The sequence below is a fragment of the Netta rufina genome, assembly GCF_964035555.1.
Source record: "Netta rufina genome assembly, chromosome: 2".
NCBI lineage: Eukaryota > Metazoa > Chordata > Aves > Anseriformes > Anatidae > Netta > Netta rufina.
Window position 1 is genome coordinate 109,761,425 of NC_140124.1, and position 26,993 is coordinate 109,788,417.

The 26,993-nt window shown below is 41.1% G+C and overlaps 1 protein-coding gene across 3 annotated transcripts in view; it reads left to right on the plus strand.

Moving 5' to 3' along the window:
* The first annotated feature begins 3,297 nt into the window (after positions 1–3,297).
* Positions 3,298–26,993, plus strand: part of MIB1 (MIB E3 ubiquitin protein ligase 1) — a 75,185-nt gene continuing 51,489 nt past the window's right edge. For all 3 annotated transcript variants that reach the window (XM_084282025.1, XM_084282026.1, XM_084282027.1), the window contains exons 1-5: positions 3,298–3,649; positions 12,206–12,377; positions 15,098–15,227; positions 16,980–17,084; positions 24,231–24,297. In XM_084282025.1, coding sequence (XP_084138151.1) covers positions 3,421–3,649; positions 12,206–12,377; positions 15,098–15,227; positions 16,980–17,084; positions 24,231–24,297 — 703 coding nt within the window. In that variant the 5' untranslated portion in view covers positions 3,298–3,420. The remainder of the gene's footprint in view (positions 3,650–12,205; positions 12,378–15,097; positions 15,228–16,979; positions 17,085–24,230; positions 24,298–26,993) is intronic.

Sequence of the window (26,993 nt, forward strand, 5' to 3'; positions counted from 1 at the left end):
ATTCTCTCCTGGAATAGGCATAGTCCCCTTTCTGTGCTGCATATTCCAGCTCCTACGTTGCAAGTTCAGCTTTAATCAAACAGGACGGTCCAGAAAAACTTCTACTGAAGTCTGTCTTCAGTACATGGAAATCCATATATTAAGATACCCTGGTGGAGCGTGACATTTTGCAGAACCACAAGGCAACCAGGCAGAGTTCAGGCAAGCAGCTCTCTGGAATGGCTTTGAAGAACAGTGTCAAATTCTGTATAAACCAGAGCTCTTCTCACGTGGCCCCTTGTTGGATTGCTCTGCTATGGCAGGAGACAGTGGGGAAGACCACAATCACCAGCTGGAGGATGGTGTGACTCAGCACTACATGTAATTTTGGGTAGCCAGAAGGGAACTAGTTCTGTAGGTCTTTTCGTGCATCGAGATTCCTGCGCTGAGTGCATATTAATGAACCTTTGTAATTGCAGTCGAGTGTGCCTAAAGCACAGAGGATTCCCTTCCTCCTGCCTGTGATCCAACTGCTCTGCCGTGCCTACCTGAGGTATTCAAAGCGAGCTCTGCCTCACCATGAAGGCAGCAGTGGTTAATTACAGCAGCACCGGTCTGGTAAATAAGGCCTTTGGCAGCTGAGCTTTGGTTGCTTCTGCTGCAGCACATTCAGATGTTACTGCTCTGCCAGTCCGTCCTGCTGGTCTCCTCCTCTAACCAGGATGGCAGAAAAGAGCCTAAGTCCCAGCTTCTGCTGCTGCTTGGGTTGAGCAGCGTTATGAACTGGTATGATTTCTACATTGTAAACCCCCCAAAACAAAGAGAAAAACCCTTCTGCTAACTCCAGTAGCAAGGTTCTAGGTAGCACTTTTCCCCACAATTTGAGGATTGATAAATTATCTGAAGTATGAACACGTGTTGGCTCTAAGGCTGTAAAACAGCCGTTCTGTGCAACAAGGTAAGAGGGGCAAATGCAAGATTAGGGGATGTGATAAACTCTCAGCATTCATCAGCAAAAAAGAACAATCCTGTAGTGGGACCAAAGACTTGGAAGAAACAACTGAAAATGCCACGTGCACTTACTCTGTGTAATACTAACCATCCAAACAACTAACCCTCTCTTCTTGCAAAAGGCCCTAAGCCAACATATTTTGTTTTGTTTGTTTGTTTGCTTTTGTTTCTGTTATAAAAATGAAATGAGCTGTTTCCTTACAGTGACTACTTTCTCAGTCTACAAACGAAATGCTGATGCACACCTGCAAATGTTGTATCTGGCACTTTTCTTGCCACAATATGTTAATCGAATTCAACATCCTATGGAATCTCCCTCTTGTTTATACCTTTCCTTTGAGTCATTTATTTCTAGCTCTGCTTCAGCTTCTTTTCAAAGCTCAGAGCTCTCTTCTTCCTTTTGCTGCTCGCATTCTGGTTCTTCTGTCTCCATCTTTCTGTGAGTCTCAAACAGCCTTCAGGTGCTTACTCAGAATTGGCTTATTTTGCATATCACTCTAGTTCTAATTTCCATGCTGATATACGCTCCTGTGGCTGATAGCAGAAAAATATACTAGATAGAACCACTAATGTCCAACATCACTAGTAAAAGAAATCTTTCACCAAAGCTTCCCCATTTTCTGTTGTCTCTTTTTAAGTCTCCTTATGAAACTGGTATTTAAAGGTTATTTTGAAGGCTAATTTGGATAAAAGGTTCAAGAACTGAAAACCTTTTTTTTTTTTTTTTTTTTTCCCCTTACTAATTGGTTAACCTTCAAGCAGGTTCACAGCATAAATAATATAATGTATGATTCTAATTTTTTTCGACCACACCAGTAAAATGATACAGCCTCTGTATTTTGAGGTATAACTCTCTAATAGCTGTTAGGGGAGCATTTGCCTGAACAGAAGGAGAGGAAGGGACTGTTGGGATAGAGCAGGAATGCTCAGGAGAAGGATTTTCAGAAGAGAAAAATCTCTAGGATAGTATCTGCACACATGCACTGCTGCTGAACTGCAGCAGCATTCTCTCTTAAGACCTGTAATTCAGGAGATATCCTTCCTGGAAAAAAAAAAAAAAAGGGAAAAATTAATCTCTGGGAAGATTTAGTCCCTTCAGATTCCGTCCAGGGGAGCTGTCACTAACTCTCATCTCAGACTTTGTTGGTTTTCCTGGCACACATGCAGTGGTTGCAAAAGGCCTTTTTATTCAACCGTACCAAAGAGTGATAGAAAACATGCATATCCTTAGATGCATATCCTTAGATGTGCATGAACCTTACACTTGCCTATAACTACCAAAGCCTGAGCAAATAGAATGAGGCAGATGGGAACATTATAGGTATTATAGATCCCACATAGAGCCTTTGATAGATAAAGAAACCTCCAGCATTTCTGGGAAATTCTGGCATGTTTTTATTATGTTTAATTCTAGTTCTGTGTACTAAATGTAACAGGTTAGTATGAGCTGCAGGTAGCTTTTGGATGGGGAAAAGCATCTGCCAGAAAAAAACAAACTGCCCGACAATTGCATGCTTTCCTAGGGTGGTATCTGTTAGCGTGTTGGGGTTTCCACTGCAGAAGCAGCAATTGGATGCTGCTTGGGGAGTGCCTGTTGTCAGGCCACCACTTCATGTTTAAGGCACCATTCTTCAGTCTTAGTACGGGTCGGGAAGGGATGGGTTACGTGAGGAATGCGGCGGTGGTCTGGTGGTTACTTGTCCGTATGATGGTGCTCTGCTATACGTTGTGTGAGAAACTCCACAAAGGAAGCCAGGGAATGGTCTCACAGACTCTTCTGGCCGCGTTAATAACCACAAAGGTGGAAGGAAGCACGAAAACTGGAAAAAACATCGAGGACACCAGGGCAGCCGGTCTGCCTCGTAGCAGACATTTCCTTGCTGAGAAGTGTATTCCTTTGTCAGATTGGGGCTTGTCTGTCTTTTTGGGTGGCTGCTTGAGAAAAGCTGGCACAGAACATGGTTAGAGAGGGAGAGAGCGGCTGGAAGACCGTGTTTTGAGCGCAGGGGATTTGTGTGGGATTACAGAAGACGTGTGGAGTTAATGCAAGTGCTGCTGAAAGCGTGTGCGGGGTTAACTCTGGTAGCAACCCGAAAGCGCTTGTGGGGTTAACAACACCAGGAGGAGGCGGAGGGACACTGGCGAACCTCGTTCCCAGCGGGGCCGCCTCCCAAACCACCTCAGCGCCTGGCGGCCGCCATTCCGCGGCCGCCTCCCCTCAGGGCCCCGCAGGCGGCGCCATGGCTGCGGGACGGCGGCAGCGCATGTGCGGGGCGCCGAGGCGGGGCCGGGGGCTGGCGGCCGCCGCCGGGCTCGGCGGGGCCCGGATGCAGCAGCGGGGCCCGTAGGAAGGGAGAGAGGGAGAGCGGCGGGGCCCCGGAGGTCCCCCCGGAGGAACTAGGGGGGGTTTCTCCCCGCTTCTCCGCCGGGATGAGCAGCTCGCGGAACAACCGCGTGATGGTGGAAGGCGTCGGCGCCCGGGTGGTGCGGGGCCCCGACTGGAAGTGGGGGAAGCAGGACGGCGGCGAGGGCCACGTGGGCACGGTGCGCAGCTTCGAGAGCCCCGAGGAGGTGGTGGTGGTGTGGGACAACGGCACGGCCGCCAACTACCGCTGCTCCGGGGCGTACGACCTCCGCATCCTGGACAGCGCGCCCACCGGTGAGGGGGGGGGGGGGGGGGTTGTGCAGTGCTCGGCCTGCTGGAGCCACAGCTGCTGGGGAAGGAAGGGATAAAGCTCTCGTTTGCTTCCTGCATCAACACCCCGGCTGCTGGGTGTTGATGCGGTGAGCGCGGCCGGCTTGGACAATGGGCTGGGAGCCGCACTGGCGTGATGCGGCAGCGGGAGGCTGGCAGGGGAACGGCCCTCCCAGCACCTGCTGCCACAGCGAAAACAGAAAAATAATGTCGTTTTGGCCTCCCAGAAATAGGTTCAGGTGGTATCGGGCCCAGACAGCTTTCCTCAATAACGAGGTGCTTGGTTGGGTTTGTTGGGGTGCTTGAATGCTCTGCTTTTGCAACATATCTTTCATCTAAAGTATGATGGAGAGGAGAGACCATCTTTGAGCCAGCTGCCTGTTGTCTTACAGGTTAGAAGATCATAGCGATGGATGGGAGCTAACAGACTCCTGAGGAGATGAGGATCGTAGGATTAATTGTAATTAACTACACAAGTGTTGCTAATCAAAAAAAACCACCACCACATTGATTTTAACGGTGGGCCTTTCCAGATGGATCTCATTTTTCTGTGGCTGGTCCTCGCCCCTGCCTTTCTGGTTGGTTTTGCTGTTGTTTTGGGAGTGTAGATGCTGTTAAAACTTGAGCTGAAAAGCTTTTGGAAATGGCTTTTTGGATGGGAAGTGAAGAGCAGTCCTTCGGGTTGTGGGTCCGTGTCTTGCAGGTGTTTATGCTTTGAAACTTTCCCTGCATTTGATGTCCTGTAGAAACCAGTGGGACTGCTTTTGCTTAAATGCATAAATGTTGAATTTATGAGCCTTGTGTGCTCATTATTCCAGCCCAGCTTCACTGCCTTGCAAGCTGATGGTATAGCCAGCTGCGTCTGGAAATGGATGCTTAACACTTATTTTGACACCTTGTTTTTTTTGCTTCTTTATTCCTTCCGTGTTTTTTTTTGGTTGTGTTTATACTTTAGCATTAGAATTGTAGCTTCTGCTTCAGGTAGCACAATGTATATTGCTTTGGGGGTAGGTCATAAATGTTGCTGTTTTCAGACTTCGCAACTGGTATTTCTCCAGGTTTTTGGCCGGAGGGTGGATCATCCTCGCAGAACTACGTGGAGCTACCTGGGGTTGCTTTTTGCTACAGGGAGTTACTGTTCAGGTCACAGTTCCCTTGGGAGCAGAAGAGTACAAATCTATAAAGTACAAGTAACAAAAAGCGGAAAGGAAGCACTGTCGCCTAGTGGAAAAAGCACAGGGTTATGATGCTGTCCGTTTGGACTGAAATCTTGGTTTTACCACGGGGTTCACTTTGTTTTCTTAGGCAAATCTCTTCCCTTCTTTACTTTTCAGCCTTTTAGTATTTACTTTTCTCCACAATGGTGGCTATCAGTTGTTTAGTTTAAGGGCCCCTGACTTTGGATGATTATTTGATGGCATTGCTAGGGTCATTTGGGTTGTTTTGATCCAAGAAATAACAGGAAAAGTGGGTGGCAGGAGTTTATAACTGTAGCATTGCTCATGATGCTGTTGAGCAAGGAAATGTTATGAACTATGGCATGTTCTTGGTTTGCATGGTGTTAAATCAAACCTGGCTCTTATAGTTTAACACTGGGAACAAAAAATCGGCCCCGCTTTAGCGTCACAACATGGGTTCAGGTTTGTACTTGGAAAAAAAAAATACATCAGGAGAAAGCAAAATGAGATTGTTTATTGTTGGGAATTCTTATTATTATATATTCAAAACCAGGCTTGATTATAGGCTCTTAAAAGCAGTCCTTGCAGCCAGAGTTGCTGCTTTGGTGAGTTTGAGGCACGTGCAGTCAGGATGATGCATCAGGAACCCAGTGTCTTGCAGAAGCAATGGATGAAGCTCATTTTAATAATAATTGAATAATAATAAAAATTCAAAACCAAACAAAAATCAATTTTCATACACATGTGTGTATACACATGAACATTTGGTTTGGTGCCAGGATGTTTCCAGAGTCAGAAAGCAAGAACAGTAGGAAATCACTAGTGTTTTTTATTACCAGGCTGTTAGCAGTATTGCAAGACTATGTTAACTTCTTATGATACTCAAGTAGTATTAGGGCAAACACTTTAGGACTGTTTTCCTTAAAATAAAGTCTCATTGGTGGTTTATGTGAAGTATCTCTTAGCTGTTTGCTCCAGGTGTGTTTGTTTGGGTGGCAAATGATTGCTGGTAGGAGGTTTGGTTTTGGTTTTCAGGGAGCTGTATTAGTACTGGTGATCGTATTTACATTGCCCAGCATTTCTTTAGCGGGGTTGTTATTTAATCCCTCTCAGTTGCTCTAAGAACCTGAAAAGAAAGGAAATTTCAGTTAGATCCTGCGTGGTGGGCTCCGAAATGGAGTAAACGGTGGGATGCAGTACAGTGTGGTTGTTCTGATACTTGTGCAATAAATCCTGGTGGTTTTGGAAGGAAGCCTGTTGCCAGGATCTAAAGAGAGATCCGGGGGAGTCTTGAGAGCCCCCGCTTCCTGAGAGTGTTGTGGAAGAAGAAAAGGATTATTTTTCTGGGTTGTTGAGCAGAAGCTATATCTGTCTCAAATTGAAAGGATTAAATATGAGCGAGCTGTGTATTTAGAAGGGAAGGCTGTACAGCAGCAGGTTTGCAAAGAGCACCTCCGACCACGTTCACGTAATCCTCGTGATCATTACAGAAACTTTGTGCTTATTTCTGAGGATTTGTTTTCTGCAAAGCTGAGGCAAACGTTTGTCTGGCATCCGTTTCCTCTTACATGTTTGGTTCGAAGTAGCAATGTCACTTCCCTGTGTAAAATATTTACCTGCTAGTGCTTGAATAAGGGGAGGTGGTGGAGGAGCTGGGGTCAGGAAATGAAATACGTGAGATCATCGTGTGAAAGAGTGTGCTGCAGCTCGGGGAAACTGTGCTGTACTCTGCCAGGGTTAAAAAGGTAGGTGTTACCTGCTGAAGGTCTCAGGGGCTTTCTGTGCCTGTATTTCTGTGTTTCTGTTCTGCTGTAACCTGAAGAGTTACACAGATCATCATGCAATCACAAACGTCAGAGCATTTTAAAGGGCAGAGCACCTTGGATAATTCATCCCAACTATTTATTTCTGTCTTTTAGCACATCAGGTGTAAATTGGGGCACTTAAATTGGGTCTCGGTCAAGATTTTGCTCAGTGGCTGTTGGTTAATACTCACAGAACCCCTCACAGCTAAAAATTTGATAGTTTGGGCAGGGGAACGTGTGAAGCCTGTTTGATATGAACGTGTCCTTTGTTCTTCCTGCCCTTCCCCCATGTCTCCTGCACAATAACCCTCTCCCTCCTCGCCTATCTTGTGATATGGGACTCACGTTATGGTAAGTCTGGCATCGCGTGCGTGTGAGGATTGGCCAGCTAGCTGCTGCCAACCACGAGAATTAACAGATGAGTTGTGTTGGTGGGGGCACCGATTGGGGTTTTCACACAATTTGGCTGAATTTGGCTGATGTCTAAGAATCCTTTGTTTTCAGTTTGCCCAAAGTCTCGCCACAGTGTCAAAATTATCTGGAGTGGAAGGATGGGAGGAATAAAGCACTCCTACAGCTTTGTAAATTGGTGTGTAAATTAATTTTATAAGGAGTTTATGGCATCTCTTGCCTGATGGTAGCATTGCCATTATGTGAAAGGATTTGGGCTTGAGTTCTGTAGAGAGTGGTGAGTCCATTGGGTTTTGTTGGTTTTGAAAACTAATTTAAATCACCACTGACTTCTGTGCATAGCAGTGAGTGGTATGGAGATGTTAAAATGTTCTTTGGGTGGATAGTTGTGTATTGCCACCTTTGAAAATGTCTTTGGTACAAAGGTGAGATTCCTAAGAAATTCAAGGAGCAAGCCGAACAACAAAGCTTCTGTTACATTTTATAGCTTTAAGAGCAACCCTGGGTTTTAAAAGCACGTGTATGTATGTAAAGGCTGCAAAATTGCTATATTAAGAAGTGCTGGCAGGAATTGTGGCCTAGGTAACCTGAAGAAGATGACTGTGGCAGAGGCACAAAGGCAGGAAACTGATTTGAAATGCAAATAGTGAAAATGTTGTTGCTAAGTTGAGATAAGGAATACTGGGTTTTATGGTGCCCTAACTCTGGAGGGACATTAGGAAACGCCAGGTGTTTAAAAGTAGGTGGGCATGGTGAAAGTGCCCTTCTTGTACTCAGTTCTTTGTTTTTTTGGTGTGCTATGAAGGATGATAGGAAACGTTTGTTTTGAAATATTTTGCTCTTAAACTTGGAAGAATATTTGGAGGTTTGATTTTTGCATTATCTCATTTTACAGAGCTAAAATGCTCTTCTAGCTCGTAGCGGACCAGCTGTAGTGCTGGCATTTGAAACCTGAAGTCTTTATGGCGCTTTAACATATTCCAGTAATTTAATTAAAGCATTTTTTTCTGAATGTAAGCTTTGCAAAGCTTGTGTTTCACAGCCTTTCCTGATCAGCCTTCCTTTGAGGAGCAGGAGCGGTCCGTGATGGATCCAGCTTGCATTTAGGCCAGAGTTCCAGCTTGGCTTCAGATCCTGTGCATGATCCAGTCTGCTGGTTGTTCCTGCTGAGCTGTGCTTTGTTACACCTCCCAGGGAAGTTGCAGAGCATGCAAACAGGTTTATTTCTTGATGAAATTGGACTGAGAGATGTGATCCTGGTGCTGGTTGAGCATTCAGTCTGTTGGGCTATACCAGAGTGAGTCTGAAGGAGTGCCTCTCTCCTTCCCTCCTCTGAAATATGTGTAGTGCCAGCATCAGCTCCTAAGTTTTGGCAAATTGATTGATTTATGTTTCGTCACATTTGCTGAATTGTGAAGGGAGAGGCGTGAGGAGGAAGGGGCAGCAGAGGGGAGCAGAGGGTGGAGGAGGGAGTGAAGGCATGAGGCTGAGCCTGGCGAAGTGGGGGACGTGGGGACAAGGTGTTCCTGGCCTTGTTTCTCACTGTACTGCTCTGTTTTTCATTGGCAATAAATGAAATTTTCCCCAAGTCGAGACTGTTTTTCCCTTGCTGGTGCTTGGTTGGTGACCTCCCTGCCTGTGCCTCCACCCGTGAGCTTTTTCACCTTGCTTTCTTTCCCTGACCTGCTGGAGAGGGGGAGTGAGAGCGTGGCTGGGTGGGCGTATGGCAGCCGGCCAAGGTCAGCCCACCACGCTCACATACCACTTTGCTGCCTGGTTCAAGTTAAATCAGTCTTTCAACTTTATTTAAAATGTATTATTGATTTAAGTAGTGCATTTTCTTTGTATTAGAGATACGAGTAAGAGTTTAGCTATCACATTTTATGGCCTAGTAGCAGCACAGTGTTTCAATTTATTTTTTTAATGGATGAAGTTTAAAACTACAGCTTAGTTCACTGTCACCAGAGGCCTTCAAACCTGCTTCTCTCTCTGGATCACTAAATGCAGTGGTCAGATGTATCAGGGAAAGGGGTAGAAAGGCTGAACCTGTCTGGGTGCTCTTTAGGGGTCTGTGACATTAAATGTGTGACCCTTTCAGTCAGAGACTCCAAATACGGATGCACACTAATCTCTTTTAAGTCCCGGGCACTATAGCCAAGTGACTTTTGAATCAAATGTCTTTGTATATTTTTTTTCTTGATCTTTCTTAAGGAATCCAACTTTTGCCTGAGTGGTTTGAAATGTTTACTTTCTATTTAAGTTCGCTGCAGGACGGTCTAGTTCTGTGTTACAGGACTCCTCATCATACTTCTTTGTTGCCTCCCTTCTCGGTGCTTGGACAAATTTAAGAATCATGCAGGCACCCAATTCCTCAGTTCTTTTACATCCAGAATAAATGCGATCCTTGGCAAATTGTCTTCCCTGAAGTTCAGCAACTGTTATTTTTTTTCCAAATATGCACAATTGCTCTGTATTTGAAATACTGATTGACTCAGCAATCAATTTTTTTTAAACAAAAGCAGGTGCCACCACTCAACCCCACCACCCCAAGCATCATAGCTAGATAGGCCCCTGAACCAGGGCAACAAAGTAGTAACCTCACTTTCATGCATCTGCTCTTGAAGACTGCCAAAAAATGGTGTGATGGTCCAATAGAAGTCATAACAGTGAGGCAGCCATCCCAAGATCATAGTTAATGCTATTTTTTTGACTGCTGCAGATGTCAGCAGATAGCAGACATCAAAGTCTCAGTGTACTGAACAGGAAAGATAGCTTCTTCCATGTGGGGAGCGAGGTCATCGATGGTGTTAGGGAGAGGGAACATGCATGGGTGACTTTGAAGTTCATGTTTTGTAGAAAAATTTACATCTTTAGATGTTGTTATGAGGCAGCAAGTATTCTTTAAATATAAAAGGAGAGCTGAAATGAATGGGTATGGTATACAAAGTGTGTTGTCCGGCAGCTGGAGTCAGCAAGTAACATTACGGGTTATAGAAACTGTGTCAGACTTTCAAAATTTCACCACAGAATTTGTGGTCAAGGAGTGGATGCTGCCTGAGTCATGAGCTGCTCCAGCAATTACAGCTATCGTTTAGCATAACATCAGCAGTTTCAGGGTTTTTTGTTGTCACCGAAGGCTATCTTCAGCTGCCCTGAAATGCTGCTCGGATCTCTGTGGTGCACTGTGCAGCTTTTGCTCCAAGTGTGTTGGCTTTTCCAGCCCTACTCTTTTATTGCAATGTTCATGCATCAGGAGAGTCTGTAATCATGAGGCCCTTTATAATCGAGGCTGGAAGCAGATGGAGTGAGAAGCTCTTTTGGTTAAGAGAAATGGTGAACGAGGTACACCAGATGATTGTGCTGTTGTTTAGAGGGGCCTGGCCAGGCTGGAGAAATGGGCTGGCAGGAGTCTCGTGGAATCCAGTGAAGGGAAATTCCCGATCCTGCACCTATGGAGGAATAATCCCTGCACCAGTACTGGCTGGAGAGCAGCTTTGAAGGACCCCTGAGGGTCCTGGTGGACAGCAAAATGACCAGGAGCTGGCAGCGTGCCGTGAAGGCTGAAGGCAACATGGCTGCGTTAGGCCAAGTGCTGCCAGCGGCCTGAGGGAGTTGCTGAGGCCACCCCTGGAGAGCTGGGTCTGGTTCTGAGCTCCCCAGCACCACAGGGATGTGTGGGCACACCGGCTGGGTCACGGGAAGGGCCACAACGGTGTTTGAGGTGATCTTGGGGCCTCGGAGATGAGGAGAGGCATGGGGACCCGGTGGTGGTTGGACTGGAGAAGAGAGGGCTTAGGGGGTTCTGTCAGCGTGTGTGGGTACCTGACAGAGGTCATGAAGAAGTCGGGGACATTCTCAGTGGTGTAAAGTGACAGGGCAAGAGGCACGGGGCACAAACTGAAATGCAGCAATTTCCACTGAAGCACGAGAAGAAACACATTTGCTATAGGGATGATCACACGCTAGCACAGGTTGTCCTTGGAGATGCTCAAAGCCTGAGTCAGCATGGTCCTCGGTCAGTGGGTCTGATTTACCCTGCTTTGAGCAGTGGAGGTTGGATTAGAGGATCTCCAGAGGTTAATTCTAGCCTCAGACATTGCATGAGTCTGTGAAACAGTCAGTTGAGAAGGCATTTCCTCCAGTTTTGCCTCTCCAGCTGTTGATTTTTCTTCAGTGCCGATGCTTCAGCTGTTGGGCACAAATGACTAATAGGTTTGTAGTGAATTTGGCCATCATTTCCTCAAGCATCCCTTCTGGAGGGGATAAAAACCACTTTCTATACTCATTAATTTCAGAGCATTTTTTTTTTATGGATGAGTAATTGGAATAATGGCATACTACTCCAAACCTTTAGTGCTCAGTTTTGTCTTGTGCTAGGTACTGCGTACCAGTGCTTGTCCCTTCTGTTTTATTTTTATTTTTATTTTTATTTTTATTTTTATTTTTATTTTTATTTTTATTTTTATTTTTATTTTTATTTTTATTTTTATTTTTATTTTTATTTTTATTTTTATTTTTATTTTTATTTTTATTTTTATTTTTATTTTTTTTAAACTCACGGCTTTTCATTGTATTCAGGATGCATGGACTGAAAATGTCTATGGCTGATCACTTTCAGGCTGCTGGAGCTTGGCAATTCTGCAAGAGTTACAAACCTGAGAACCTGGCTTTTGTGGGAGGCTGGGAAGGACACGCTCCAGTGCCTTACACCTGGTGTGCCTTTGGCAGATTCCTTTTGAAAAAAGCAACATATAGAACAGGAAAAACTTCAAAAATGGTAACAGATGTCCATAAATATAATGACATCTATCTAATAGAGCCTGTTTTTTGTCTTATAGGCAGAAGTGTAGAGATGACTGCTTAGTTTTTCCACTGTACAAAGTAAAACCAAGCATAGCTCATAAAATTTGAGAGATGAGGAAAAGAAGATAGAATATTAAATACAAAGTCAGTGATCTTTTTCACTGATTCATATGTGAATGAATCATATGGACTGATATGGTGTTGCTGTCAGGCTTTCATTATTGGTCACTTTCTAGTCCATGTCTTCAGATTATCATTGTTTGCAACAGAGATCTGTGTAACCCGGTACCAGTGTTTTTTTTAATTTTTCCTGTTTTTAACAGGTATCAAGCATGATGGGACTATGTGTGATACTTGTCGACAGCAACCTATTATTGGCATCCGATGGAAATGTGCAGAATGCACAAATTACGACTTGTGCACGGTTTGTTATCATGGGGACAAACATCACTTGAGGCATCGTTTTTACAGAATTACCACACCGGGAAGTGAAAGGTAATTTTTTTTCCCCCTAAAACTAAGTAGGGTACATCTCATTGTGGGTAACTTCTGCAGGCTTGGTTATTGAAACTTAGATCGGGTAAGGTATTATCTTGACGTATAGACTCAGTTACTGGTTCTGTCTCTTTGTGAGGTACCTCAGATAGGACAGATCTTTTGAGTTTGGAAAACAAGAAAATTTAGAAAGAATGGAGTAGAGAGAGAAGTTAGGATTTGATTATTCAGTTTCTTTTTAACCTCATTGCATGCTTCTTAATTCTTGTGTTATTATATAGCAGGTTTAAAACAAAGAGGCAAGTATCTTTACACAATGTATAATTACAACATTATTTATCAGCAAATTCCTGAACGTGCAAGTTGAATTAGGTTCAAAAATGTCATAGACAAATCAAGAATTTCCTTATTGTGGACTGTGAAGAACATAGGGGTCTGGAGACAAAATCACCAAATTGAACTTGCTGTTCATTATCGAAAGCAGAGGAAAAGATGCTGTGAAGGGTCATTCTACCCTTGATTTTAATGTTTATTTTCTTGAGCATCTGGTACTTTAGTCTCCTAGAGAAGAAACATGGGGAAAAAAATGGCTTTAGTTAGTTCTCACCTAGCCTTCTTATGTTCTCTGACTTTGAATAACTTGTCTAAATTCAGAGCCCCTTCCTATCATGATCTATTGACTCGCTGAGTGAGAACAGTGATGCTTGCCTGTAACTAAATACTTCAAGAGCTGCATGAAAATACTATGTAAGGGCTACGTGGTGTGGTATCACCTGTGTGGTAACTCCCTGAAGTACTCTTATTATATCATTGGAAGCCTCTTTTATATACATGTGATATGCAGTTGAATGTGACACGTGAGACAGAACATTGTTTTTCTTCTTGGCGAAGTAAGGTTTACGATGAAGTTGTAATTTAATAGTGTGCTTTTATCAGCACTTTTACAGTTGAGAGGAGTGGCTGGAGCACAAGGACTGGATTCTCATTTATTTTCTTGTAGGGACTGTTTATTGTCTCAGATGTTTGCTTTTGAGTTTTAACTATGGCAAAAACGCCCATGTCCGTGGTTTAATCAAAAAGTAACTTCTGTTTCTTTGAGATTCGTGCCAGTAGTTACCAAATAGATAGCATAAGCTTAGTATCTGAGTCACAAAGTTCTAATGCAGAACAAGACATAGATGTCTGATCCTTGAGTAGAAAATTCTGGCTTAGGGTGATGAATAAGGACTAGGTAGTAAAATACAGATCTGTTTTACTGCCTTTAAAAAAAAAAAAAAAAATACTGCTTCTGAGAATGCTTGCCAGACTTTTTGATTTCCTTTTTAGCTGAAGTTTCCTCTGTAGTTTTAGGTGGTCTCTTATGGTGCGTAAAGCATAATTTTGGAGATAGATTGTATGCGGTGCATGGAACTGCCAGAAATCTTTTGCATGTTGTTGCTTTCTCTCTGTCTTTGTTTACTCCCATTGATATCAGTCTTGCAACTCTTACGTAGAAGGTAGCTTTATCTGCCAAGGAGCTGTTTCTATTGGGTAAAACTTAGATGAGACGAAAATTGATTAGGTTAACTTAATCAGGGAGGAGAAAAGGGCAAAGCAGTACTAGGGAATTTGAGGGATAGCTCGTATGAAGACGCATCTCATCATTTTTCCTACGTACAGATGAAGGAAAGCATGAGCTCCACCTATTTTATTCTTAAATCTGGAATACCACGGACTGCGTACTAAAGTAATATATGCTGTTTTTTGTCTCAATGTTTTTAGATGTTGAGATATTTCTAAAATGCTACTCTAAACAACATATCTTTGTGTTTTCTCTCACCCTTTTATATTAGATAAAAATTACTAATATTTTCGTATGCTCTTTGCGTTGGTTTTAACAGTTTAACTTTTTCCTTGTCTGCCATCTGCTGGATCTTTAAAGTTGAGCAGGAGGGTGTTATACTTCCCGGAGAGGTCAGGAAAGGTTCAGAATTTCGGCTGAATACTTTTGTCTGGCAACATTCTCGTGGCATGAAATAAGAAGTCAGTCCGATTGCATACGGGTGGCTCTTGACATGACCAAAAATGCAAGAAAATGTTTCTATTTCTATTTGTAAGTTCCCACTAGCAGTCCTACTTGGGCTTATCTGCGTCACTTCTGACTTAAGTCTGAAGAAAAGAAGAGTTTTGCTTTAGGCAAATAGCGTGTTATGACAAAAATAAGATCAACAAAATAAATGCTGATATATTGAATGAAATTTGCCAAGATTTGCAACTGTAGAAAACATACGAGACACAAAGGGGAAAAAGTTGTAGTTATTCCACTTAATAGCATAATTCCAAATAAAAATGGAGTTGCAGAAAAGTAATTTTGGCGTAGGGTGCATCTGAGAGAAACAAGAGTATGTTATGAGAGTCTGTATGTTCCTTTACTGATTTTTTACATATTTTATTCAAATAATATGAGTACAAATCTATATGTAGATAGTTGCAGGTTGTTGTTGGTAGTAGGACGTCTGGGGAAGAAATTATTAGAATTAAAAGCTAATTCTAAATATATAATAAAAACAGACTTGTGCTCTGCTGTTCAAGTTGAGAATTTAATGGAAGTGATGAAATGTGCATTTATGCAGTTACTCTTATTTCAAGATGGTTACCTTCTTTTCTACCCTGAAGGATTCTTGGACTTTATTATCTTGACATTTTTGGGTGGTTGTTTGTTTTTTTTTTAATAACTTCAGGGTATTGCTGGAGTCTCGCCGTAAATCAAAGAAAATTACAGCAAGAGGAATCTTTGCAGGTGCCAGGGTGGTGAGAGGAGTTGACTGGCAATGGGAAGATCAAGACGGTGGCAATGGCCGTAGGGGAAAGGTAAAATAAAAAAATAAACAGTTTAAATAAAAAGATGCATTTCTGCATGTTCATGTAATGATCTCAATGACCTTTCTTACTGAGGAGAAGATAGATCACCATAAAAGTCAGTACCTGAGTTCCTTAGTCATTTCTGAATCTTGCTCTGTAATGCTCAAGCACTTAGGAGGGGATGTACAGTATGAGAAGTTCACTTAAATTTACTTTTTTTTACAATTTTCTTTAGAAACCTATCTTGGCTGTCCTAGGACAACCTTACAACATCAAGATCTGGAGTATATTTCAGTGTTAGTGGAGAGATGATGTAAAAACAGTTCTTGAGCATAGCCCTTTCTGGTCGCTCCTGCATTCTGTGGTCTGATTGCTTGTGGCTCACCACATTTGTTAATCTCTTGGTTTTGGCTTTTAAGAGCTTGCACCCTGAGTTTTTGTTTTTCATCTAATAGTCTATAGAGAGAGACTTTGCTGATGTAAAAGGAAAGCTTTGCAAGTGTCTGTTGTGGATGTTATATTACTGGCTTATTTAGGACATCGCGAGCTTTTGGTACAGTTGTATGATAAAAATAATTTGATTTATGGAAAATTGGATTGCATGGAAAGACACGGAAAATTTTGCTAAGGTTATGGTTAGCAGCACTGTAGATTTAACTTGAGAACTACTGAGAGTTTGTAAGTATGAACGTAAAGCAGGTTGTGGTAAGATAGGCAATGACTTACCACCGTACATGAGATACTATTGAATGAGAATTGGATGCCCTTCTGTCTGGGTGAACTGTTGTTTTTGTTTATGTTTAGTATCCTTAAGCAGCCTTTCAAATAAAGTGAGAAGTTCTGAATAAAATAGTCTATTTCATATCCTAGATGTTTATAGAAGCTTTAGGACCTCTGAGGATATCATTTTCAATTTTATTGAGAGGAAATAATAGAAATCTCTTAAAGCAAAGGGTATTCAGATGTATCTTTCTTCTCATCTTGATTGGTTTACCCCTTGCTATGAATTTTGCAGGATGGTTTGAAATCTCTGAAACCTTACAAAATGAGTCTTAGCCTGTGTTTATTTGATGTACTAAACTAGAATTAGTGGGATATTTTGCAATCTGAAGGCATGTATAAATGCATATAAAGTGTCTTCATGATGGATATAAACTAGGAAAAGCAAAAAGCAGAAACAGCTTTCAAATAAATAAAGAATAAAGGCAAATTCTGGAAGTTGATTCTTTGAGTAATAGAAGTGGTCTAAGAATTTGCTGCGTAGCCTCATGATTTCAGAAATGTGAGGGAAAGTCCTTTTCACTTCCTTTCTTTTGTCCTGCTGTTAAACAAATTGGCTCAGGAAATAAAACCTTGTCTCTGCTACTGCCACCAGGCTAACGCAGGTTATACAGACAAATTGGAGCAATTAAAACGGTTTTCATCCTGTTTTTCTTAGTGCAACAGTAATTTTTGTAAGAACATGTCAAAGCATCATAAAATAAATGTTTATGGTGCTGATTTTATTTTGTACTTAAGTAGCTAGGTTATCTACTAGATATATGGAAGAAAGATCTACAAAGTACTTACTTAGGCTTATTAAGACACCTGGGGAATGTTTGTATCAACAGATACGAAGCTTATTAAGATTTTTTAATTAAATTCAGTAAAATTGATGGTATTGTGAACTTGTCCGAAGGGGTGAATAAGATTTTAAGTTCACATCGTGTTTCTGAGTGTTATTTTTTTTGTTACATAAACACTTTTCTTATTTGTAAATAGGTAACTGAAATCCAAGATTGGAGTGCATCAAGTCCACATAGTGCAGCATACGTTCTTTGGGACAATGGTGCTAAAAACCTTTACAGAGTTGGCTTTGAGGGCATGGTAAGTATAAAAGAACATAAAGGGTGAAATGCTCGGAGGGGGAAGGGCGGTAAGAATAACGTGCGCTATTCTGCTGCTTTTGTAATATCCTTTGTCAGTGCGCTGCTATTAGTCAGGTCATTGTGAATACAGCTGTATGGATCATGCATATGCATTAGGAGGAAAGTCTGATCTGGGAATAAAACACAGGAGTGATTTAAAGTTAAGAGCTCCTTTTTGCCCGAGTATCGTAAATATTTACGTTGCATACATAATTATCTTATTGTGCTAATACTGTGCTTAAATTGAAATTCAGAAAAGAAAAAAGCTTAATCGTCAACTTCTTAAAGACCCTGTTTTTTTCAAGTTCACTTCAAATTTTGGTGTGATTACTGCAAGATTTGCAGTTTTTAAGTTATCAGAAACTCAGTACCCTCTTGCGAGCAATGCAGGGGGAAGGTATGCAAGTATGTTTCAACCTTAATTCGCTTTAGCACTAAGGTTTTTGCTTCCTAGCTTCTACGGCTATTACAGCTTTAGAGAGAAAATAGGTCAGACTCTAGCCTAAGTGCCTTCTGTTGCTCGGTTTTCTTATCCTAATGTGGGTCAGGGAAAGGTTACTTCGATTATCAACTGCTTATAACATCTTAATTAGCATTTTCTTTGCATGATTTTTTGTTTGATACTGCAGAGGAAAACCATGTTAACTTAACATTGAGGCGTCATCTTGTCAGATGTGTGTTAGCAAAAAGATCTCAAACAATGACTAGTTGACTCTTCAGAAAGCAAAATTATTTACTTGTTAGCCTCACTTGGAGTAAAATACTTCCAGAATAAAAAAGAAAATACATTTACAGCAAAAGTGGTATTCAGTATTATTTTATTAACAGGTTTAGAATGAATAAGTGCAGGCCAGCTTTTCTGGTGCATATTTTGGAAAGTTTGTTATTTCTTCAGCCTGAAACAGGAAGATGCTAAGGGTAAAATACAAGTCACTATTGAATGGCATCCTTCCTGGTCCCTTCAGTTCTAAAGAATATTTCTTAAATGCTGACAAAAGCGGGGGTGGTGGTGGTGGTGGTGGTGGTGGTGTTAAAGTATTTCATAGTATAATATTGTGAAACCAATGGTTCATGCCTTCTCCCTAATATTTGATTGTGACACATGGAAAAGGAACACAGTTACCGAAGTTTAGACAGAATGAGTTCAACTGGTTTTTGTGTTGCAATTTTAGTTATATTGAAATTTATGGACTGTCTAATAGGAGATAAAATGTTGTGGAATCACTAAATGTTACTATTGACTCCACAACTATTACATGAAGATAAGCCATACTCTGTGAAACGGTTATTCCCTTAATAATAAAAATATATTTATTATTTGTAAACAAACTATTCTTTTGCCCAGCTATTGCTACGTAAGGAAGCGTTAAATATTTCTAAAATACTTCATTAACTACATCAGCTGCAAGCTGATGCTGGAGAAGTAAAGGGCAGCTCTCCCCAGAAGATGTGTACAAATAGAAATATTTGGTCAGTCAATAATTAACAAAAAAGAACTGTTAAACTGCTTATGAAACTAGATATATGTATAACATGTAATGGATAATATATACATACTATATGTACATGCATATATAAAGGATAATTTGAGGCCTTGTATGTAGTGCTTAACTGATTGTAATCCATTTCTATCAATTTCTGCATTCTTTTTTACCTTTGTCAAACCTTTTTATCAGATGCAGTTTTGACTTTAGGCTTTGTATATCCCTGCCAGTCATTTGCATGTAAAGGTAGATTTTATAACTGATCAGTTGTGTGCCAATTTGTATAGTTCGTTATGATTATTTGCTGGTATTTATGTACTGTTACAAAAAGCTGGCTAATAGACTGTCAAAGTCCATATAGAATTGGGACAAACTTGTCTGGGGACTTAAGAATTGATTAAGAATGTCCAGAGAGTGTGGAAACAATACTCAGAGTGTTTGCCCATGTAAATACAGCTGGGAAGAGACCCGTACTTGCAAATGAGTAACACTTGACTCAGACACAAATGGAGCTGATTAAAGAAACACAGCTTATTATCGTAAGTCAGGGTTGCTTATTTGATAGCTGACAGGCTGCATCTGGTCCTCAAAATGAATCTATCCAGCCTGCCAGCTTTTCCGTGGGAGAGACAAGGATTGGCTGGTAGGGCAGCAGGTGCTGGCTGAAAACTTCCATTTATTTGTGATCAGATCCTTTGAGTTTTTAATCGAGTTTGCTGTTGTGGTCGAGGGGTGCATCCTGTCTTTCTTTACGAAGTCTAGCATCTAAGTCTGGGTGTTTCTTCTGCCGTGCTGATGCAGGCCACAAATCCCCAAACTGAAATCTGATTTTATGGTACTGTTAGGTTGAATAACGTGTTTGTTACATCCATGGTAGGAATCAAGTACAGTTGGCTAGTATGGTTATCAGCAGTGCTTGCATTTCATACCTATATGTATATTCAGATTCTAGAGCCAGCCAAGCTGTTAACTGTGTTACCTACTTGTGAATACAGCCTTTTCTTACAGTGTAATCTATTTATTGAAAATTAGAGAATTGAATGAGAAGATTGAGATTTAGCTTTTTGGACTTAGAGTTTTACTTCCTATCAAGCACACGAAGATGTAACGTCTATTGGTTTTCAATAAGCATTATAATTCTACTACTTACTGGTAGAATGATTTTGCTATAAAAACTGAAGACAATGGTTCCTCTAGCAGGAATGTCCTAAATTTGTTTCAGTATTTAGGAATTATTTCTGTGCTATTAAATTTCTTTGTGTTATACCACTTGCCTTTTCTGCTGTGATTAACCTCCTCCTCTTGTTTTTCATTATGGAAGATCTTCCTTTCATCTGTGTAGCCTCTGAAAGAAGTAACTGTAGTTATCATCCATCATTGTCACAGTAATCTGTAAGCCATCTGTGTTTGTGTACTTTTTTTTTCCCCACAAAAGTCTGAATAGTTGAGTGCATGAGGGAGGCTAATAAGATTCCTGGCCCTTACATTTTTGATGTTATTTTTAAACTTTTTCTGATCCTGGCTGATACCCAATTTCTATTCATCAATATTTATTGGGTTACGTTTAAAGGATAGTCCTTTAAATCACTCCAGAGGATTTTAAGAGTGGTTTGTTAGCACACATTTTTAAATTAATAACAAGGCAAACCTCTTGTCACGTGAGGCATTGCAGGTGAGAGTTATAAAATATGCAGAAATACTTTCTGCTGCAGTTACAACATAAAATGCAAGTCTCCAGACTGTTACCTTGTCTCCTATACCTCAAAAATGAGGAGTGTAGGAAGAATCCAAGAAACAAGAATTCAGTTCACAAGCAGCCGTGGAATTGCTCGAAGAGGCAATTTTATCTTAATCCACAAATTTATCTGGAACGTTGCTGGAAGCATAGAGTTGTTGATTCCTATTATTATTAATACAATGGCTTCATTTTCCATATTAGCATGCTGTGACTTCAGTGTCATTTAGAAAGTAGGGGTAGTTTTTAAATTGAGAGAGGAGTGAGATGTTTATGTATACGTATATACCTTGTATATTTATTTACATTTGTCAGCTGGCTTTGTTTTGCTGTTCTTCACATGGTTTTATTTCTGTTCATTCTCCTGTAGTCCCAACCAAGCAGCTTTTCATCTCTCCATAAGTGAGTTGCTTAGAAACATACCTCCCTTAAACAGAAATGCATTTTACATTTTTTTATTTATCATATAAGCCTCTAAGGATGACAGTCGTGAATTTAAAATGATCTTCTCTAGAAACAAAAAGTTACATGTGAAAAGTTTTAATAAGTACTTATAATCAATAGACCCTTACCATTCAGTCCATTCAGTAAACCATTCAGTCAGGATTTGTCTGCGTTCTGATTTTCCTCTGTAAGAAGCTGTTGCTGTTGTTTTTACACCTCATACCTCTTTAACATTTCAGTTATTTTTCTAATCTGATTTCTCCTTATATTGCTTTCATTCTTCTCAGCTTCTTGAAACTGAAAAAGATTTCCGTTCATTTAATTTGAAATGCTGCATTTCTTAAATTTTTTAGCTAGAGCTCATGGATTTGTCCAGTCCCTCATTGTTGTAACCCAGTGACAAAGCTGCATGCCCTGGCTTTCCTCATTTGCCCTGCGAGGGCATGTTTCCTTGCCAAAAGCATTTCTCAGTTTTGAGACTTAAAATGACCTTTAGGGTGTGTGTTCCCTCCTACCACAAACACCTGCAGCTGCGGCATGGTTCTGGCTGGTTTAACTGTCAGATCGGTATTAATTTCTGTCCTGGTATTTACTGCTGATGTAGGTGCTATTTCACAAACATTCTTCTTTTTCTTAGCACACCTGGTCTCCTTATTACGTCTGCAAACTTACCTCCCTGGTTTGGGTGGCTGGCCTTTTGTGCTGATGGGAATAACTCAGCTATCCCAATAGGCAGCTGCTCCTTCAGCACTGTTTTACTCTCCAAGGTCAGAGATGATGGCCCTTTTTACACCATCTGCTGACACTGCTGTAATACACTTTTTTTTATTCCTTGAAGTTTTTATGATGATGAAATGGCTGGGTTTTCATTGGTATAATTGGATAGTAAGTCAAAGCCAGCTGTTACATCTTCTGTATTTCCCATTTGGCTGAGAAGATCATGATCTTCATGTAATCCAGTCACATACTGCTGAAAAGCAGAGAGTTTTTCAGCAAAGTCAGTAAGTAGGTGGTAAAAGAATGAAGATTGATGCAGGCAGAAACTGTCATTACCCACTGAGTTGAGTTTTCATTTTAATGATTTTCTGCTTAACTGGGGTTCCTGTCTCTTCTCTAAATATACATAAATTCCACAAAATCTACAGCTTGTTTTTCTGTTTCTTTACTCAGAAGAGAATCATCTTCTGGGTTCACTGAATGATTTCTACATCCAGTTAATGTATGAAAGCTTATATTTTGTTTTCATCTTTGAATTAAATTTTTTCATCTTGAATTAAATGACTTGGGCAGAAGAAAGCATGTTTTCATGTTCTCCATTTTTGATAAAACTGGTATCTGGTTTGCTGCAAGTAGAATTCTAGTTGCTCAATCAGCTTTCATGGTTCTGAAGTACAGATAAGAAGTTTCCTGTCATGAAACTCCTGTGTGTTTTTCTTCAGTGTTGGTTATGTTTTATTTTTAAGGCCTATATTATGTTGATGTTACTTTTGTTGGTAGTGCTGTTTACAAAGTTGTCAAAGGAACTCCTTGTAAATACAGTATATATGAGTTTTACTGCCTTCATCTCTGTCAGTGCCTTATCTTTCTGTGCATTTTGAGTCCTTTCCAATTTTTTGGTGAAGACACACGTGTTAAAAATGAACACATTACTTTGCTTTTCTGTAATAGATCACACCCTTTTCCTCCGTAGTAATTTAGCATTGACTCCCCCATGTTGCTGGAAGGAAGATGAGTGTAAAGCTGATGCTGGACATCAAGCTACAGCTTAGTTTTGCACCCAAGTATATCATTGTACTCCAGAAATAACCTGCATGGTACAGGCTGGCTAGTAAGAGAGAGCAGATTTGGAGGGTTTTGCGTCACTCTGTAAAAATCAAGGTATCCCAACCTGCTTCCTGAGAATTTCTGCTGCAAGATATTCAGTAAAAGGCTAATTACTATTTTATTTCTGCAGTTAGCTTTTAGCCATCCTTGCGTCATGCACGAGCATCGCCTGGCTGCAAGGAGACGCGTGTAGGGCCCTCCTGCACTCTGTGCTCGATGCTGTGAAGAAAGAAAACCAACTCTAGTGCCTGTGATTGTCGCCTGGCCCAGGAGGCTGTGTCCAGGGGATGGGACCGAGTGCTTCCAGGCCCGTTATGGGTCTGTGGGTGTCCCTCAGCTCGCCATCTGGGGCCCTCAGCGCGGCCCTTTTGTCCCCGGCCGACTCGAAGCCAGGGCCTGCCCACCGGGTGGCAGCAGGCTGTTGTACACGGCTGTTCCCTGCCCAGCTGACTCCTCCTTTCTCCTATTTTGCAGAACAGCTATATCTCATTATTTCAATCCGGCAGTTTCTGCTGTTTTTTCAGAAAGTGATGGTGCCTTCTTCGTAGGTCCGGGTCACTGGGGGAAGCCTGGTGGTCATCAGTGCCTCCATCAGTGGCTTGGAAGTCTCAAAGAGTTTATTTTAATCCTTTTGCAGGAGTACAGTCTGTCAATAAATCCTAGATGTGGAAAAAATATTTATTAAAAAAACAGTTGCTTAGTTTGGGTTGATTAGATCCCAGCTGCCTGTCATCTTTATTTCTTCCCCCATTCCCTTAGAATATTCTGCCACATGTACAGACAGCTCCCGATCTCCTTCCCAGCTCATCATGCACACAAAATGCCCTTTGTTTAGTGAGGATTGTTCCCCGTAAGGAGCAATGCCAGATGGTAGCCCTTTGGCTTAAAGGGTTACGCAGAGAAAGAACTAGAGGAAGGGAGAATCACAGGAGCCTCCCCTGGCTTCCTGAATAGGAGCTGGTTATCACACTTGAAACTTCTGTGCCTCACGTAGTATAAAATGATCTTTCTGCAGGCATATGCTTTTGAACTTCTGTCTTTAAATGATCACGTTTAGTTCAGCTTAATTTAAACCTGCATCTTTGTATTCTGTATGTTTTTCGTAGGAAACTGTTCAGTTTTTAGAATTCAGGTGCTAGGTTTTATTCTCTAAATTTTTAATATATGTATATATATGTGAGAAAAATGTTTGGGAAGAGGGGACAGCACTGGTGAGCCTGAAATAATACTGTACAGGAAAGGCTGTGGCCTCAAGCACTGTCTGTAGTTACTTCTTTCTTCTTTGCTTGTATTCATATGCTTTTTTTAAACAACAACTATATAGAACAATGCCAAAGAGATGTGTTATTTTACTACCTTTTTGGGTTAAAAAATTGTTAACTTTTATAGCCTTTTGTATTGGTAAGTGTTAGTCAAATCTTGAGAATGTCAGGGCTGACAGCTTCGAAACTATTTGAGCTTATTTGCATCAGTGACTTTCATGGAAGATGTTTTTATACGCATAATTTTCACTTTTGCTTAATTGGGTGTATTTCAATTCTAGTTTCACTGATTTATGTTAACTGGAGACTCATTCACATTCAGTGAGGACTAATGTTGCCTTAATCTCTTTTGCTAGTCTGACCTGAAGTGTGTCCAAGATGCAAAAGGAGGCTCTTTCTACAGGGACCATTGTCCTGTGTTAGGTGAGTTGAAGACAGTGTAAATTTGTTTTGATCCATGTTAATTATACGTGTGGGTTTCTTTTCAAATGTAATCTAAAATGACTGTCCTTCCTGGTGAACTGTAAATGGTAGCATTTCTGTGCATTAATAACGAACTGTAACTCCTTCCTCAATATTATTTGGTATCAGTGTGCCAGACTGATGGCAAGGGAGCTGTTAAATGTTGAACGAGTAATAAATAGTCATGTGTTGTGCGCTGTATTTCTAAGGAGCTAAATATCAACGCATTCTTCTAGGACTTTTCGGTATTCAGAAATGTTTAACAAGTAGCATATGCTCGGCCATAAACAAATCTATTTGAACACATAATTTAGCATATTATTTTGTGCTAATACTAGTATATGCTGTGAAATCTTGGTTGTGGTTTCCCGTATCTGCTATTGCACTGACACATTCCTCTTGTGTCTTAGCTGGGCTACAAATAGGTGCGGAGTAAATAATAAAAATAATTGCCCAATATTCTGTTTTTTTGAAATACAGTCAAGTTGGAATAAAGCTTATGAATTCCTAGGCACAAATGTCTCTGTTATCTAACACAGAATGTTAGGGATTGAAAGAGACCTTGAAAGATCATCTAGTCCAATCCCCCTGCTGGAGCAGGAACACCTAGATCAGGTCACACAGGAATGTGTCCAGGCGGGTTTTGAATGTCTCCAGAGAAGGAGACTCCACATCCCCCCCAGCAGCCTGTTCCAGTGCTCTGCCACCCTCACTGTGAAGAAATTTCTTCTCATATTTAAGCGGAACATCCCATGTTCCAGCTTGCACCCGTTGCCTCTTGTCTTAATGTGTATTTCCTCTGTGAAACATCTGGTCATAAAATGGGATACTACAGAAAATTCTGCTTTTTGACAGCAATAGTAAAAAGGTGAAAACAGTAAAGGTTTGTCTTTATTTATTTATTTTAATAAAAAAAATGTTGTCCAGAAGGCTATGTACTGTTCTGTAGAAGAATTGTTTGGAAGTAAAAATGCAAGTTATTCTGATCTTTGTATCTTGCTTGTGTACTTGAAGTGAGTTTTGTCACCTGAGTCTGACATGAGTGGGAATGTAAAAGTGGGAATAGGTTCTTTGTTACACACAAGTAAACCTAGGTCCTTGTGCATACCCTGCATTTATTTCAGTTCATGTTTTAAAAGTACAGGTCTATGCTTCCTACATGTAGATTGCTTTTGGGTGATACTGTGTTTGAGTGCATCAGTGTTAATCACTGAAGTTAGTAGGAGACTGTTTAAATTCTTTCTCTTCTACGTTATCAAGTTGCTCTTAATGGATGACAACGAACTTAGTTCATCATTCGAACCACGTTATGCTCCATCTTCTCAATCTCACTCTTTGATAGAACATCTGTCCCTTTCATTTGCATTCTAAACATAGTTCACAGATAAGTTCATGCTGTGAATTTAAATCTATGCTTGCACTAAAAGCTAGAAAGTCATATTTGAAGCTTTGTGTTATTTACAGTAGAGTACTAATAACAGTTCAGCAGGGGCCTAATTAAAATAGTAGTCAGGACAAAATACTGAGGCTAATTTTGTTCAGTACCTCCTCAGTGACCTTTATGATGAGGCAAATCCAGTCCCAGAAAATCTGCAGGTGACACCAAATTGGCTGAACAGTGTAGTGGAAAGTAGAGCTTTATTCAGAAAAATCTTGAGAAAGTGAAGAATTTGGTGAGTGGAGACCTCACGGACTTCAACCAGAAGTGGTTAGAATGGTTAAAATAACACTGTGTACCAGGACAGACGTGGAATTGTGCATTCCTAAGTGAGGAGCCTTGCCGAAGAAGACACGGGTGTTGCAGTGAATACCAACTATGATGGCAGTATGCCATTATTGCAAACAAAGCAAACGGGATAGTGGCCTGGCTATATGACAGTCACTCAGATTGGAAAAGATCTTTAAGATCATCTAGGCCAATCTATAACCTATTACTGATACGTCCACCACTAAACCATGCTACTAAGTTCTACATCTACACATTTCTTGAAGACCTCCAGGGATGGTGACTCAACCACTTCCCTGGGCAGCCTATTCCAATGCCTAACAACCCTTTCAATAAAGAAATTTCTCCTAATACCCAACCTAAACCTCCCGGCGGCAACTTAAGGCCATTTCTTCTCAATGGTGAAGAGGCTGTGTCCAGTTTGTGTTGACACTTTCACCCTCCACACTTTCAGTTCAAAAAAGTTTTTTTTTTTTTTTTAGAAACTGTACAGGTTCTGTCTGATGTTGGTTTGCCAAAGTGGTTAAGGGACTGTGAGGACGTGTTTCACAAGGAGAAATAGCTGGGCTTGTTCAGTCTGGCAAGGAAGAGGTGAAGATGTAATCCACCATCTACTGCTAAATGAAGGGTGACTGAAAATGCTCATAGAATTGTAGAATGGCTTGAGTTGGAAGGGACCTTGAAGATCATGCAGTTACAAGCTCCCTTGCCATGGACGGGGAATGCCACCCTCTAGACCACGTTGCCCAGGGCCTCGTCTAACCTGACATTGAACAATTCCAGCGATGGGGCATCCACAGCCACTCTGTGCAACCTGTTCCAGTGCCTCACCACCCTCTGAGAGAAGAATTTCCTCCTAACATCTAAAATGAATCTTCCCTCTTGTAGTTTAAAACCATTCCCCGTTATCCTGCCATTTGCCTGAGCATAA